Here is an 18,130-nt window from a genome sequence, read left to right on the forward strand (position 1 = left end):
ATTTAGTTGTACCAGGACACAGAATGGCCACCAGGAAGCTGTGAAAATGGTACGGTCTGCAGTTTTTAGAGCTATGGGAATACCCACAATTAATTGCTTACATCACCAAGAATGTTTCATCATAACATACTTCTGCCATTCCTCAAAATAATTCAATACTGAATTCAAATATGTACTTTGTGTGTTTGACATTTATAACTACAGATTTATGTTTTACAATTACCCTTTTTATGCAGTTCCCCATCCTATGTTTGAAAGGTGGATGGTTTTTAAAACAAAGTTAGCCTGCTAGGATTCTATTATTTAGAACAGCAACTAGAATTAGGATTCAAACAACTGATCAGTTCTGAGGATCATTTAATTAGCACTTTCAGTTACTTTGCCACAACCTAAAGATGAAGTGAATTTTTTAAAAGCATAATTTGAAAGAAGGTAAGTGCACATGTAACACCATCCTGCACCCAAAAGGAAAAGAACCCCCTGAGAATTAAAAATTTTGTAGGTATCCTCTTGATCAGAGGAAAATTCTTTTCCCTAAAGAAATGTATGCACCTGTCTCCCCCTGCTGGAGTCAGATCAGGAACTACATTAAGTAGCTTTTAAAAACAGGAAAAGGTATTGTTCAATTTAGGATTTTGTTTTTCTGTTTTAATGAATTTGTACATTTTAAAGTTTTATTTTTATTATGATGTAGATTTTTAATTGCTATGAAACAGGCACAACCCTGTCGCAGGGGAGACGCTAAGAAAATGCCAGTTATTATAGTGTTCCTATCAATCAGATTTTTAAACGTTTAGCACTGAAACAAAGACATTTCAATATAAAGGGCAATCTGATTCCTCCTTATTCCTATACATACTTTACCACTATTACATGGGGATTCGTGTGTACATTGAGGACAAGACCCAATGTTGTACTCCAATTGGCAATTTAGTCCTAACCAGGGGAAAACACGGATACCCACCTTTTTCATAACTGTTGTTCTTTGAGATGTGTGGCTCATATCCATTCCATTCCAGGTGTGCACACGCCCACGTGCGTGGTTGGAGATTTTTGCCTTAGCAGAATCCGCAGGGCCAGCTGTGGTGCCCCCTTGAGTGCTGCACTCATGCGTCAAGATAGCAGGCACTGCCGGCCCACGCCCTCTCAGTTCCTTCTTGCCAACAACTCCGAAAGAGAGCAGGAGGGCGACTAATGGAATGGACATTTTTTTTCTTCTTTGAGTGCTTGCTCATTCTATTGTAAGTGACTCTCAAGCAGTATCAATGGAGGTGGGCTCGGAGTTCATGATCTTGCAGCACTGCTCTGCCAAAGCCAGCATCGTCTCGAGCTTGTTGGGTCAGCGCATAATGAGATGCAAATGTGTGGACAGATGACCAGGTAGCGGCTCTACAAATAGGTACCTGTGCCAGGAAGGCCGCTGACGACGCTTCTGCCCATGTCAAGTGTGCCGTCACGATCACCGGCGGAGTCCCTTTCGCCAGCTCATGTCAGTAGCAGATGCAGGCCGTGATCCAGGATGAAATGCTCTGAGCAGACACCAGGCAACATTTCTTCCTATCTGCGACCTCAATGAACAACTTACAGAACCGCTTTGTTCTATCTGTGTAGCCTGCACTCATCATCATACGCATGAGGCTTTGGAAAAAAGTCGGGCAAGTATATGTCCTGGCCCGTATGAAACTAGGAAACTACCTGGGGCAGAAATGCTGGGTGCAGTTGCAGCTGGACCTTATTGTTGTAGAAGATACTACAGGACAGCTCTGAAGTAAGCGTCCTGATCTCAGACACCCTGCAGGCAGACGTTATCGCGACCAGGAATGAGACATTCCAGGAGAGAGCAGGAAGCCAGAGGCTCAAAGGGAAGCTCCATGAGCCTTGACAGCACGATATTCAGGTCCTGGGGGATAGGGGAGAAAGAGGATCCTGCATGTGCTGGTAGAGACGCTCCAGACCTTTCAAAAACCGTGCTGTCATGTCCTGAGCGAAGACTGACCTGCCTTGGAATGGAGGATGGAAAACTGAGATAGCAGCCAGGTGGACCTTGCTCGATGACAGGGGCAAACCTTGGAGTTTGAGGCCCAGCACATGAACATTTTCCATTTGGCCAGGGAAGTCGCTCTGGTGGAGGGTTTCCTGCTACCCAGCAAGACCTGCTGGACCTGGGCCAAGACAAGCTGTCAAGTGCAGCACCGCCAGGTTCGGATGCAAAAGGGTGCCGTGGCTCTATGACAGCAGATCCAGCCACAGGGGCAGCTGCAGCTGTGCGGCTACCGAAAGGCTCAGCAATGTGCCAAACCAGTGCTGGTGATGCCACGCGGGGGCTATTAGGAGAACTCTCACCCTGTCTTGCTTTATCTTCACAAGGACCCTGCGAATCAACGGCACTGGCGGGAAAGCATACATCAGCACTCCCGACCATGGAAAGAAAAAGGCGTCTGACAGGGAGTTCCTGTCATTCCCCGGATTGAACAGAACATGTAGCATTTTCTTTTCAGCCTGGACATAAACAGGTCCACCTGGGGAGTTCCCCATCTCTGGGAGATTATGCTGACCTCCTTTGGATGAAGCAGCCACTTGTGGCAAGAGGAGAAAGTCCTGCTGAGGTGATCTGCCAGGACGTTCCTGGTTCCAGTCAGGTGCGTGGCTATCAGATGAATGGCATACAGCACACAAAAAATCCCAAAGGCGGAGAGCTTCTTGACAAAGGGCCAAAGATCTGGCACTGCCCAGCCTGTTGTAATACATTGTGGCGGTATTGTCCGTCAGGATCTGCACCACCTTTGGCCTTCAGGTGGAGCAAGAATGCCTGGTAGGCCAGGCGAACCACTGAGCTCCCTGACAATAATATGGAGAGACAAATCATCCCGCAACCAGCGGCCCTGGGTGCTCAAGCTTGCCCAGGTGATCTCTGCAGCCTAGGTCTGAAGCATCGGAGACCAGGGTCAGCAATGGGGATGGGGTCACAAAAGGGACCCCCTCCTACACTGACCTGGGGTCCATTCACCAATCCAGAGATGATCTGACGTGGTCTGGCACCCTGACTACCTGTTAGGGATGTAGACCAATGCCAGCCATGCTCGCAGAGGCCGGAGATGAAGCCCGGCATGACAGACCACATGCGTGCATGCGGCCCAAAAACTGCAGGCAGGTATGAACCGTGGCAAGTGGATGGTTCTTCACATGGGAGATCAGGTCCGACATGGCCTGAAAACGCACCTCTGGAAGGAAGGCTCTGGCTTGCATGAAGCTGAGAACTGCCCCGATGAACTCTATTCCCTGGACCGGCGTTAAGGTGGATTTTTTCTTGTTTATTAACAGGCCCAGGTCGCAGCTGGTGGAATGCACCAGATCGAGACTCCTCTGCACTTGCTCCCGAGGCCTGTCCTTGATGAGCCAGTCGTTGAGATACGGGAAGACCTGGACCCTTTGGCATCTCAGATAAGCAGCCACTGGCGCCATACATTTTGTGAGCTCCCTTGCAACCGATGAGAGGCCAAAGGGCAGTGCCGTGAATTGAAAATGGCACCCGCACACTATGAAATAGAGGAAGCATCTGTGACCAGGGAATATGGAAATAAGCGTACTTTAAAGTCAAAGGCGGTGTACCAGTCTCCCGGATCCGGGGAGACCATGAGAAACTTCAACTTTCTGAGAGACTTGTTGAGGCGATGCAGATCCAGAATGGGTCTGAGGCCCCCCTTTGCTTTCAGGATTAGGAAGTTGCAGGAATAGAACTATTTTCCCTTCATGTCCCGAGGGACCTCCTCCACCACCCCCAAGTGAAAGAGGTTCTTGACCCCTTGGACAAGGAGTTGCTCGTGAGAAGGGTCCCTGAAGAGGAAGGGGGGGTGAGAAGGAGGGGCAGCCAAAAATTGCAGGGTATAGCCCTGAGATACTATGTCCAGCACCCAGCAGTCCGAGGTGACCCACAACCAGGCTGAAAGGTAGGGACAAGGACAGTCAAGGAAAGAACAAGGTGCATTTGGGAAATTGACTGGGACATTGCTCTCGAGCGCACCTTCAAAATGGGCGCTTCTGGGCCCCGGGATGCTTCGCCATGCCAGGCTGTGCAGGAGGAGGAAGGGCAGCGATTACTAACACTCTTGTCTCTATCCCTTCACCTTGCAGACCCCTGACGAAGCTGCCAAGTCCTTGGCAACAGGAGTGGCCAGAACGGCTTCCATGCAGACTGCAGCATGCCCAGCGTGTGAACGGTGGCCCAAGTGTCCTTCAACCCACGCAACCTCGCATCCATCTGTTCGGAGAAGAGACCGTTCCCATTGAATGGGAGGTCCTGGATCGAAGTCTGCAGCTCTTGGGAAAGGCCGGCGGTCTGAAGCCAGGAGCTGCACCTCATAACCACTGCCGACGCGACCACCCTGGCTGCCGAGTCCCATGCCATTTGGAGGGAGCACCTAACCGCCGTGGTGCTTTCCTCTACCTGGGTGCTGAATTCTTGGGCCAAACACTGCAGGAGAACTTATGGCGGGAGTCCCATAAATTAAAATTGTATCTGCCCAAGAGGCCTGATGGTTCGCCACCCAGAATTACAGGCTGGATGTGGAATAAATTTTTCTCTACAAATGGTCCAATCTTTTGGCCTCTTTATTTTTGAGAGTTGAGCTGGTGTGCCCCTGTGTGTCTTTTTCGTTGGTCACAGAGCCAAGCAGCGAGCCCAGAGGTGGGTGGGTATAAAGGTACTTGAATCCTTTGGCCAGGACAAAGTACTTTTTTCAGCCCTTTTGGAGGTGGAGGGGATGGACAATGGGGTTTGCCTTGGCAATTTTCAGTACCCTGTCATGCACGGTTAGTGCAACACATGCCGGGGTAGAGGCTGAGTGGACACTGAACAAGGTGTCTGCCTGCTCGGCCATCTCCTCCACCTCTAGGCCCAAGTTCTCAGCCACTCATCAAAGCAGGGCCTGGTGTTCTTTAACATTGTCCGGTGGGCTGACCCTCGAGGATCCCGCAACTGCCTTGTCTGGGGATGAAGACTACGACTGTACCACCTGGGGAGGCCCCGGGGCATCGTCCCCCATGGGGGAGGGAGGTTTAGGGATGGGTACAGTCTCCTCTACCCCGACCTCCGAGCGCAACTCATACACTGAGCCCAGTGCCGTCAACTGTGTCTCCGAGGCAGCGGTGGATGAGCAGTGCAAAGGGCGCATCATCATGACCAGCACACCCCACACGTTCCAATAAGGCTACTGTGCTGGCCACTGACCGTGTGGCCAAGGCAACACCATTGATGTCGACGTGGCCTTGGGAGCCCAATCATGGCGGTGGAGTCTGGGCGAGGGGCTGAATCGCCCTTCCGTGCTGAAGGAATCCCCTTCCAGTGACCACGGTGGGGCTGTCGATGCCTGCATCTGCCTGCTGACCATCGCTGCCGGAGGCGGTGCCTGGAGTGAGATTGGTGCCAGTATCGAGGGGACAAGTGCCCGGGCTAGGGGGGACCACAGTCGTGACCAGGAGCGCTCCCACGGTGCAGGCGACCGAGATCTGCACCGAGAGGACAACTGGTGGGAGGGAGAACAGTGCTGGTAGTATGGGGACCGGCACCTCCCCTTAGGCAATCTGCATCGAGACGGCGGGGACTGCGATCGCAACTCTGGTAACAGAGGATCTGGGCTGCAACTCCGGAGATCTGTGGCGGAGAGATGGAGAGTGCTTGTCTCAGGGGATGGCAGCGCTCCACTGGCCCCTGAGGGGTCTTAGCGGCTGGCTTGCCCTCGTTCCTGCGGTGCCGGCAGCGTGGGCAGAAGCCTCTGCTCTCTTGGCACGGGGGGAGCTTGGGAAGGTGTTGATGCCGTCAAGAGTTTGGGTCCCCTACTACTCCCGGGAGTCAGTGGTGGATCCTTTAAGGGGCTATGGGCCCCAACTGGGGAGGCACATATACATGGCTCTGGAGTGACCAGGCGGCCCAAATGGATCCTTTGCTCGAAGTCCCATGGCCCTTCTTGCTTGGTGCTGGGGAGCCGTGCTTCTTTGTTTTCTTTTTGGGCACTGGCGACAGGGAATGATGCCGGGCAGAGTCCAGTGCCAGGGATACGCTGCGCACCAAGGCCGAGGTACTAGGCAAGTCTTGGTGGGATGGCTCGGATGCTGGATAAAGGGCATCCCACCCTTGCAGTAAGTAATTGTACAAGTGACATAGGAATAACCTAAAGCATCCTAGTACCAGGTTGATTGTAGCAGCAGGGGGATTCCACTTCTCCAACCCCTTGTTCTTCAACTGCATAAAGTCCATTGAGTCACGGTTTATGAGGTTCATGAAGAGAGCGGGATATTCATTTGCAGGCTGAATCCTGGGTTGAAAATTTTTACAAATATGACACTTATCCTTCACATGTGATTCCCCCAAGCATTGAGACAGCTGCTGTGGGGGTCACTTACAGGCATAAGCCTGTTACAGTCCATACAGGGCTTAAATCCTGGAGACCAGTGAAATCCCTGCTGGGACTCTAACTTGTAATTACACTTAACTACTTTACACTAACTACCATAAACAAACTATTTACAAGGCCCTAAGGCTCAAAGTCAGAGATGAAACCATTAGCCCTTGCTATGCAAGAAAAGGCACTCCGACTAACCACCACCGGGGGTAAGAAGGAACTGAGAGGGCATACGGTGGTCGGTGCCTGATATACTGACCCATGAGCATGGCACTCAAGGGGGCGCCACAGCCAGCCCTACGGATACCACTAAGGCAAAAATCTCCAACGACCGCGCACGTGGGCACTTGCACATCTAGAATGGAATCTACATAAGCAAGCACTCAAAGAACTCATTTTGATTGTATTTGGTCACTGAATGCTGTGATATTCCATGGTGAAATACACCCTAGTGCAAAGTGCCAGTGCAAGTTGTTCACTGCTTCATCCTCCAGTGGAGATGCCCAGGAAGGCTGCCAGTGGAACAACCCTACAAGGTGGGAGGAGATCTGCAATTCCTGTGTGCAGGAGGGAGATAAAGGTGTGTCTGTGCCAGCCCACGGGAGGGGCCAGAAGATCCGTGTTTCCTTGTATGCAGTAAGTAATTGTACAAGTGACATAGGAATAACCTAAAGCATCCTAGTACCAGGTTGATTGTAGCAGCAGAGGGATTCCACTTCTCCAACCCCTTGTTCTTCAACTGCATAAAGTCCATTGAGTCACGGTTTATGAGGATGAAATGAATTTCATGCCTACTGCCTCTAATGCACCAGCAAGGTGCATGTTACAATGAACACACGCTTCCAACCACTTCTCACTCCTGTACAATTTTATAAAGGATGGCACTTGTTACCGTGTTTAGACAAAAGGTTATTTATTGCCCGTATCAAATTTGGGTGTAGCTTTTGTACCTTTTTTGGCATTTCACTAAAAATGCACACATGGCTTGATTCAAAACCAATTGAAAACAACAGAGGTGTCTTTCTACGTCAGTGAGCATGGTATCAGGCCCACATTGCTTTAGATGGATCAACTAGTGACAATGCAACTGATAGAATAGTGTTTTTTATAAAAACATGGATTGGTGATCAGTGTTTTTAACTGCTCAAATGCTATTTTATGCTTCTTCCTGGTGTCATTTTTCTGCAGTTGCCTGAAAAACTTATTGAGTCTAGATAATCTATTTGGCAACATATTCCAAATCTATCATCTCCTAAAATATCTGTATTTCTGCTTCACACTGTGAAGTGACCATTTTGACCATTGCTTGTTTTCTTGGCATTAGTTATCAAGTTATCTTCATTCAACGTAGATACATTTAGACCAATCTTTTACTCAAAGACAGTTTTAGGTATTTGACTTTTCTTTTATAAATACAGAATTCAACCTGATTTGTAGGTTCTAATTTTCCAAGTACTCCTAATGCTTCCATATTATCAACTTTAAGTAAATATGCTTGGTGGTTGGATCAGAGTTTAATTATTTATTTTCTCTTAATGCAAACTTTTCTTCTCTGTGTGTTAGGCCTTGGAAGATAAACTCAAGTTTTTTAAAAGTAGGGAAGTGATTTTCAGAAGTGCTAAGCACCTCGTAGTTCCCAATGTCAGGAAATTAAGTGCCTAAATATTAGCATAAAGGAATATATCACCTATCCCAGATTCTCCAAACCACCTCCTGCATTTTAAGCACAATGAAAAGTTACAGTAAATTGTTTTTCCAGGTGCAGTTAACATAACTAAATTAAAGTTTAACATTTTTAATTTTGCTTATTTGATATGGTAGGTCTGATTCCTCTCCTCCCATTTCTTTCAACAGTGGAATGTCTGTTTCACAGTTCAAATTACTGGAATTCTCTGGGAAAGAATTATTGCATCACCTATTTGCATAATGCAGTAGACAATAAAATTAATCCCAAACCATACAAACTACAAAGTACAAAGGAATGCCCACCACTGGTGTTAAAAGGTGACAAGCCATTTAAACTGAAACAGGCTTTCACGCAGGAGTCCAATCTTCATACTTATCTGTTAAGCAGCTACCTCACTGCTACTGCTACATAAGCAAATGACTGTTTTTCTTCATGAAGTGCTATACTCCAGAAGAGATACTATATTCACATTTAGGATTTTTAAATTTTACAAAGAATATATCAATGTAAATTTGCATTTAAAATAACAACCCTTGTTAATAAACCAGATCACAAATTAGCGAGCAGCTATTTTGGCCTTTGGGTGGCTTCCGTAGGGTGGAAATTTCCCTGTAGGACAAACTTGTATTTGTCACAATCTGTATTATGGTACTGCAGTCTTGTAGTTCTTCAACACTTAGTAATGGAAATACATCTCTTTTTACATGATTGACATTTGTAATCATATTTATACGGAGTACCTTTACTGGTTATATTGGGGTGGGAAACCTAGAAGCACTTTGCTTGAGCTGCGCAGAAATACCTGCTACCTTAGCAGCCATGTAGGATGCCCCACACCTTAAGTAAATATTTGCTTGGAAAATAAAGAGTGTGTTTCCATATTACTGACCCCATTCAGCCCTGTGGCAGGGATAAAAAAGAAAGGGATGCACACTATTACAAATGCAAAGAGTCATCAAATTTTGTCCAGTTTATTGTTAGGAATTCAAAACTGATACAAAACATGCCTCCTTTGCACACTATTTTTTCCTTAAAAGTTTTCCGACAGTGTCAGGTAGATAAGAATTAAGAATGTATTTCAACTTTCAGAGTGAACCTTTTACAAAAGGTATTACATATAAGCTACCAACTTTGTGTAACGTATGGTTCCACACTCATTTTTAGACATAGTTTATCAAAAGAATCAGATCCTGCACTGATCTGCTGAAGTACAGGCTTAAAAATGTTTTAAGCCATTAATTTAATAACATCTTATGACCTTGTCAAGAAGTGTTCATAATCTGCATGATAATTCTGGGCAATGAAGAAAAGGCAGTAGAGTCCTAAAAGGCAGCCCCCAAGACTACATGAAATGTGCCCAGAGGTATGATGCCAACTTGTGATGACCAAGATAAGAAAAACAGAAAATTTAAAGCTCTGATTTGAGCTGTATCACTGCAAAATATCAAATAAGTATCACAGAATTTACAAAGATTGAAACTTGAGCAGATGTAGTTTCAATCAACAGAGACTTGAGATGTAAATCATACCTAAACATTTTCCAAAATAAATTCCTAATGCAGAAAAATTGATTTAAAGATTGCTCCTAGCTAACAGTACCTTTTATTTTATTGGACCCTAAATTGATCAGACAATACATAGCCCACGCTTTTGGACATTTATAATAAAAAAGATTTTATTTTCAATTGAAATAAATGCACCATCCTGCATTTAATGGCTGTAGCAAGCCATAAGCATCTTCCACGTTGTACCAATCATAACATTTGTTTGACCTTCACTGAGAAGTTACATAATGCACTCACATTTGGTAAAGAGAAACTAAACTCAGGCTTCTCAATGCTTTTGCACTGTGTTTCTTGTTTATTGTACAGTTCCACAGTCAGACCAAAAGTTTGCAGTGTGTGCAAATGTTGTAGTTAATTAATAGTACTGTTTAATCATCATCCTCTTCCTCCTCCTCTTCTTCCTCAAAGCTATCTTCAAAGCCCTCGCTGTCTTCCTGATCCTCATCACCCTCTATTGCTGTATCCCATTGTGGATGATTTTCTGGCACTGGTTTAGCTTCATGAACTTCCAGCTGCACAGAGTAGTTGGGCAGAGAGAGAAAGAAGAAAAAAGGTGATTGGTATTTGTTGTGTCTCATTCAATCAGAAAAGCATGAAAAATGATTGTCTGCTTCTTATACCACATAAAATTGTAAACAAGTTGGTTTTGGGGAGTGCAGTGTGTTAGAATTTCTCATTGATTTTGTGTGTCTACATTTTGAAAAAGAGTATTCTTTACTATCTGAATTGTGGGGAAATCCCCAATGACAAAAGCACACCTGTATATTTAAATACATATACAAACTTATCTGACACTGGGTGACTAATAAAATGAACAGGTTTCAGGGTGGTAGCCGTGTTAGTCTGTATCAGCAAAAAGAATGAGGAGTACTTGTGGCACCTTAGAAACTAACAAATTTATTTGGGCATAAGTTTTTGTGGGCTAAAATCCACTTCATCAGATACATGCAGTGGAAAAAATTTTATATATACCTACATACATACACATATATATATATATACACACACACACACACACACACACACACACAGCATGAAAAAATGGGTGTTGCCATACCAACTCTAATGGGACTAATCAATTAAGGTGGACTGTTAGCAGGAGAAAAAAAAAATTTTATAGTGATAATCAGGATGGCCCATTTCAAACAGCTGACAAGAAGGTGTGAGTAACAGTAGGGGAACGGTGATCTTCCAGAAAACACCATCCTGGCCACTATGGATGTAGAAGCTCTCTACATCAGGGGTTCTCAAACTGGGGGTCGGGACCCCTCAGGGGGTCATGAGGTTATTACCTGGGGGGTTGCGAGCTGTCAGCCTCCATCCCAAACCCTGCTTTGCCTCCAGCACTTTTTATGGTGTTAAATATATAAAAAAGTGTTTTTAATTTATTAGGGGGGTTGCACTCAGAGGCTTGCGATGTGAAAGGGGTCACCAGTACAAAAGTTTAAGAACCACTGCTCTACACCAACATTCCACACAAAGATGGACTACAAGCCAACATGAACAGTATCCCCAATAATGTCACGGCAAACCTGGTGGCTGAACTTTGTGACTTTGTCCTCACCTACAACTATTTCACATTTGGGGACAATGTATACCTTCAAGTCAGCGGCACTGCTATGGGTACCCGCATGGCACCAACATTTTTATGGCTGACTTAGAACAACGCTTCCTCAGCTCTCGTCCCCTTACGCCCCTACTCTACTTGCGCTACATTGATGACCTCTTCATCATCTGGATCCATGGAAAAGAAGCCCTTGAGGAATTCCACTATGATTTCAACAATTTCCATCCCACCATTAACCTTAGCCTGGATCAAGCCACACAAGAAATCCACTTCCTGAACACTACAGTGCTAATAAGCGATGGTCACATAAACACCACCCCATACCGGAAACCTACTGACTGCTATATTTACCTACATGCCTCCAGCTTTCATCCAGACAACATCACACGATCCATTGTCTACATCCAAGCTCTAAGATACAACTGCATTTGCTCCAATCCCTCAGACAGAGACAAACACCTACAAGATCTCTATCAAGCATTCTTAAAACTACAATACCCACCTGCTGAAGTGAAGAAACAGATTGACATAGCCAGAAGAGTACCCAGAAGTCACCTACTCCAGGACAGGCCCAACAAAGAAAGTAACAGAATGCCACTAGCCGTCACCTTCAGCCCTCAACTAAAACCTCTCCAGCGCATCATCAAGGATCTACAACCCATTCTGAAGGACGATCCCTCACTCTCACAGATCTTGGGAGACAGGCCAGTCCTCGCTTACAGACAGCCCCCCAACCTGAAGCAAATACTCACCAGCAACCACACACCACACAACAAAAACAACGAACCCAGGAACCTATCCTTGCAACAAAGCCCGTTGCCAACTCTGTCCACATATCTATTCAAGGGACACCATCACAGGACCTAATCACATCAGTCACACTATCAGAGGCTCGTTCACCTGCACATCTACCAATGTGATATATGCCATCGTGTGCCAACAATGCCCCTCTGCCATGTATATTGGCCAAACTGGACAGTCTCTATGCAAAAGAATAAATGGACACAAATCAGACGTCAAGAATTACAACATTCAAAAACCAGTCGGAGAACACTTCAACCTCCCTGGTTACTCAATTACAGACCTAAAAGTTGCAACTCTCCAACAAAAAACTTCAAACACACACTCCAACAAGAAACTGCAGAACTGGAATTAATTTGCAAATTGGACACCATTAAATTAGGCTTGAATAAAGACTGGGAGTGGATGGGTCATTACACAAAGGAAAAACTATTTCCCAATGCTAATTTTTCCTCTGCTGTTACTCACACCTTCTTGCCAACTGTTTGAAATGGTCCATCCTGATTATCACTACAAAAGTTTTTTTTTCCTGCAGATAACAGCCCACCTTAATTGATTAGTCTCGTTAGAGTTGGTATGGCAACACCCATTTTTTCCATGTTCTCTGTGTAGATATATATCTTCCTACTGTGGTTTCCACTGCATGCATCTGATGAAGTGGGTTTTTTAGCCCACGAAAGCTTATGCACAAATAAATTTGTTAGTCTCTAAGGTGCCACAAGTACTCCTTGTTCTTTTTAATAAAATGAAATTGCTGTTTGTGACCACATGCCTGGTATTTCCTGAAAAAACTGAGTGTGATTCATAATGTTGTTTTAAATGTGAAAGAGAGTCTATATTAGCATTCCTATATCAGGCAAGTAATTTACACTAAAGGATTGTTCAGATTTGAAATCTTAAGTCTTAGAACTGTTGAATCTAAACCTGAAAGACCGTGTTTTCATGCTGCCTCACTTCTGCCTGGCTATGTACACATTAACATCAGTACTAGGTGGTTTACAGCAAGAAATCTACTAGTGTTAAAATATCACCTTCAATGGTTTAACCTGGTCCAAACCCATAAACGAATCCGATCTTAAATAAACCGTGTACTGGTAGTTTCCAGGTTTGCCTGGTGCAGGAAACTTCAGTTCTACCTAGAAAACACAATTAATTCCACATGTTTTTTTATTCTGAGCAGACCTTCAAAGGATGTGTGTGAACAACTTATAATTGGCTTCTGTACTTTGACATGCAGTACACATCACAAAATAATAGTGATTAATTTTTAGTTAAGTTACTTAAGGGTGCTACTTTGTCCGCAAGCCACAGCATAGTAAAATACATGTATGAGATACGTGCTAATAGCCACAAATAGGTACCAAAGAGAGGGGATATCTAAGCACAATAGCTGGAGCAAAGGATTAATTTTACCACTACATCACATTTTTACTATTTGTTGTCCTGGAAAAATGACCCTAAATTTTTTTTTAAAGTTTTAGAAAAAAAGTTATTTTGTACTTCTGAAGATAAAAAAGGATAGTAAAATTAGACATTAATAGCTAGTCTGTGGAAAGTATTTCATGTACCTTATCACTATTGCTATATCATACTGCAGTTTAATTAGCAATATAGTTAAGTAAAAATGCAGCACTTATTTCTTGTATGCAGCGTGAAAGGATTAAACGTTCAATAGGATGTTAATAGGGAGGAATTAATGCAATTTCAAGTGATGAAAGAAATTTTACAATTCTACTTTTAACAACTAAAAAGCAACTATCAATAATTGCAACGACAAGTAGATATTTCTGTGGCAGTGGGAATTTGCTCAGAAGTCCCAGAAAAACAAAAAAGGTAAAAGTAAACACAGGGGGAGCTGAACTGCATATAACTGCTTAACTTGGATGATTTTTGCACTTACTATCTAGCTTTGCCTTTGGTAGTATGGGCAAACAAACCTGAAAAAATCTCATCTAAGTTTTATTTCCAATAATAAATAAAATCTAGTTGAAAAAACAAAGTTCTGTGAAATCTGTAGGATGAACTGATGTAAGCAATAAAAAAAAGCAAAACAGCATTTTCAGAACTACTTTATAATGACTTAAATCATTGCTAGATTAACCCATGTAGTATAACAAAGTAACAGAACATTCACATGCCCTTTTCTGACCTTGGAAATCAGGTCAGCCCTAACATACTAAACCGCCCCCCATGCTGTGTGATATCAAAAACCACCCAGATGAAAGTAAGTAATTTGTCTTACATGATTCTTTTCATGTAACAGTTCTATTTTATAACACTATAGCCTTCCAAGAAGAATATTCCGACTTTTAATTTTTCTACAGAAGTATAATAATAATATAACATTCTGGAATATCAACATCCAACACCACCTGCTGAGGTTATTAATTCACTAAATTTCTGTTTTACAGAGAAGTTATCAATATTAGCTGTCCTACGGTTAAACAGTTTTATTCAAAAGCTATCTATGCACATGAATCCTGCTGGCCATCAACTTTTCATGCCAGAATCAATCACAGTTCCTTCTTGCCAAACTCTCCTTTTTCAACCTCAGTTTTGGAAAGAGAAGAAGCCAGAATAAAACTGCTCAAAAGTTATTCCCCTCCACGAAGTTTTACAGTAATATAAGATCCTGTTCTACTTTTATCAGTCAGATGAAGACAAACTATATCTAGTCTCTCTCTACCTAAGAAAAAAAGATTATGGAAACACAGCATTACAGTTCAGAATATGCTATGTAATTATACTAATATTGAATGTAAATCACTTCAAAGTATTTTATAAATATTTAAAATTAAGTGTTTGATACTCAAATCTACAAATACGTTACCTCTTCTCTATCTTTTAGTGTACACACATGATATGGCATAGATACTAATGTCTGATCCTTCCGATCTGCAATATACAGCCACCACCATTCTTGTTTTTCCTGTTAAAAAACAATATGAAAGACTAGAAAGTAGAGGTAACATTTTATAAGGCCTGGTATACCACAATATATTTATATCTGCACTGTAATAAATTAAGAATAAACTACCTTGTAAGAGTTAAAAACTTACAGTACATACTGCACATTGAAGAGGAAGCGGTTACTGATGCCTGGTCTACACTTAAAAATTACATTGACCTAGTTACATCGCTCAGAGCTATTAAAAGTTTCACACCCTGAGTGTCACAGTTAGGCTGACTTAACCTCTAGGGTAGATAAGAATGCCTCTGGCAACCTAGCCACCATCACTTGGAGAGATGGATTAACTACATCGATGGAAAAACCCCTTCCATTGATGCAGGAAGCGTCTACTCTTTGGTGCTACAGAGGCACAGCTGCAGCACCATAGCTATGCCGCTGCAGTGTAAACATGGAGCATACGCAGCCCACTCGAGGGACTATACTGGAGAAAACAGAGGGGAAGGCATATAGTCTTTGTTTAGGTTATAAAACAAAATGGTTGGGAGAAACCAGAATGCCAGTTTCTGTAAGCAACTTTTTTCCTCATTCAACTCAGGCTGGTGGTCTGGTAAACAGTCGCAATACAATACGCAACAAATTGAAATCTCTCTCTAGAGGGAGACTTAGACATATAGTTGCCTTATGGTTAATTAATACGTTACATGAAAGTTGTTTCAATGCTAATAAATGGTTGCTGGAGTGTTTCTACAGCTTTGAAGGAACTTTTCTGGTGGTCCACGCTGAAGGGCAGGGCTTAGGCTTGGAACCTCTAGCAACACTTGACTACCTCCATAGGTGGGAGACATTTTTTATTAATGATGTGTAGAATGTGAAATGATGTCTGGACTTCACTGAAATCCTTTCAACCCCAACTAGTATTTTACCTACATTTTTTGCTTGCAAATATTTCAGAAGCCTACAGGATTGCACAGTAATCAATTAATTAAATTGCAATTTAACTTACAAAATTACAGTCATTACAAGTTATCATCTTTTACTTTTTAAAGTGACTAATTTAAGACTAGTAAATCACAGAAATCCCACTAATACACACACATGGAATAAATAGCAGAATCTAATTACTACCACCAATAGAAATCCTGTATTCCTATCACACTACTGAACACCAAGGCTGATTAGCACAAAATCTATTTTGCATTGATCAGCTCAAGGTGAGGGGAATGTGAAATTAACTTGACATATTAATTTTCCATTTTTATAGTATATCAATCAGTGGGAAAGCGCCTGCATTTCCACTCGATAGTAGCACAGCTTTGTGTGTTTAATGGGCCAGTCACTGAAGACAGGACATGCAGGAACTTATGCATAAACTGATTTTTAAAGGTTTAGATTGTTGCTAGAAGTTTAAAAAATACTAATTTTTTATTATGTTTCCTATGTGCATGTTGTCACATGTGGATATTGAGGACAGATTGATTTTTAATTTTAATAATTAAAATTCAAGATCAGATTACTATTTTTAAATAATTTTCAATAGGGAAGAAGGATCCTATGCAGAAGAAATTTGCATTTAAGTGTATGAGAGTCAGTGGCAGCTATGCAGCAATGGATAACTAAAGCGCGAGCCAAGTACGCACTATGAATTATGAGAAACACAGTAGAGATGGGCAAAAATTTTCAGCCAAAATTCTTCATTGACAAATGCAGATTTGGGTCAACCAAAATATTTTGAGAATTTGTGTCAATTTTGATTAGTTGTTTTCAGTCGAGAAAAAAAGTCAGGAAACGTCAAAATAGTTCATTTTGACATTTATTAAATGAAATGTTTTGATTTTTCAGCTTAGATTGACAAGGGACTTCAGCACCATTCACAAAACATAGAAGAGGGGGGAGGTCCCCCCTTATGACCAAGGGCCCAGTGGTTAGAAAGCTCTTCTGGGATGCAGAACTCCCAGGTTCAAATGCCCACTCTATTTGATGCGGAACAGGGACTTGAACTTGGGTCTCCCACCTCCCAGGACAGTACCCTAACCACTGAGATATGGGGTATTCTAGGGATGGCTCATTCTCAGTAACTCCTGTTGAAGCTGCTCTACCTTGTAGGAAATACTTTATATACAATGGTCCAGAAAGAGCGAGAATGACTCTATAGGCTTAGGGCACTCACCTGTGAGCAGCAAGAGTTGGATTCCAATCTCTGCTCCAATGAATATTTTAAGTATTGCATTGTAATACTGTGTTCAAATATTTATGGAGTTGGCCAATTACCATCCTGACCTTTTACATGTTGTACCTCTTTCCCTTACATTCTAACATACAGTTGAGCAATAGATACAGTTGTTAGGGCATGGATTATGCCACAAAGTTGGTGTTAAAAACAATTTTTGACAATTATGGTAACAGGAAAAAAAAATCAGAAGCCATTCATAACTTTCACAGGGGTCAACAGATACAACTCCTTGTAATTAAACATGCAATCCTAATTTGGTATTGTTTGTCACAGAGGGATAATCTTGCAGGAGAGGTGTCACCTTCCGATTCTTTCCAAACTGATTATTGGTTGGACTCGACAGTGTATGCCTACTTGAACCTGGCAGGCTACTATGCAGTGGGCAAAATGCCTTTTAACAGATGGGTACAAGTGCAGGCATGCCAGGGAACCAGTATGTTCATGGAGCTGGAATACTGGGGCATAATTCTAACTAAAAATGTCAAAGCCACAATCTGTGCAGTTCTTGGATCTATGATTGAGGGAACAGAAGAGATTTATTTATTTAGGAATATGTATAAACTGAAGATACAGCCCTGGCAAACAAAATTAATTAGCTGCCTAAGAAGTTTGTTAAAGCAGAGTTAAGTTTGCTCAGTGCTGACTCATGACCTTTTAGAATGTTGTGTTCAGTCACGCTCAAACCTCTGAAAACCAGGAAATACAGAGTTAAAATATATGCCATCCCCCACAATGTAACCTGAACTCTTCCCCTTGAGCTGGCAATAACAACTGGGAATTGTTCAGTAAAGGTAGTGCCATAAGTAGCACATGAAGGACTATGAGGTGTCATTGTTTGCACTAAACTTCAGATTTGATTTGCAGCATTTATCTGGACACACTCCAGCTACATTCACTGTGTTAGATGGAAAAAGAACAGGAGTACTTGTGGCACCTTAGAGACTAACAAATTTATTAGAGCATAAGCTTTC

The 18,130-nt window shown here is 42.9% G+C and overlaps 1 protein-coding gene across 1 annotated transcript in view; it reads right to left on the bottom strand.

Moving 5' to 3' along the window:
• Positions 1-9,040: 9,040 nt before the first annotated feature.
• The window catches only part of SEC63 (SEC63 homolog, protein translocation regulator), a 118,382-nt gene continuing 109,292 nt past the window's right edge, over positions 9,041-18,130 (bottom strand). The window contains exons 19-21 of the mRNA XM_008164915.4: positions 14,849-14,947; positions 13,050-13,154; positions 9,041-10,162 (exon numbers count right to left, since the gene is read on the bottom strand). Of these exons, the coding sequence (XP_008163137.1) occupies positions 10,019-10,162; positions 13,050-13,154; positions 14,849-14,947 (348 nt within the window). The 3' untranslated portion in view covers positions 9,041-10,018. The remainder of the gene's footprint in view (positions 10,163-13,049; positions 13,155-14,848; positions 14,948-18,130) is intronic.

Source organism: Chrysemys picta, chromosome 3 (genome assembly GCF_011386835.1).
Source record: "Chrysemys picta bellii isolate R12L10 chromosome 3, ASM1138683v2, whole genome shotgun sequence".
Lineage (NCBI taxonomy): Eukaryota > Metazoa > Chordata > Testudines > Emydidae > Chrysemys > Chrysemys picta.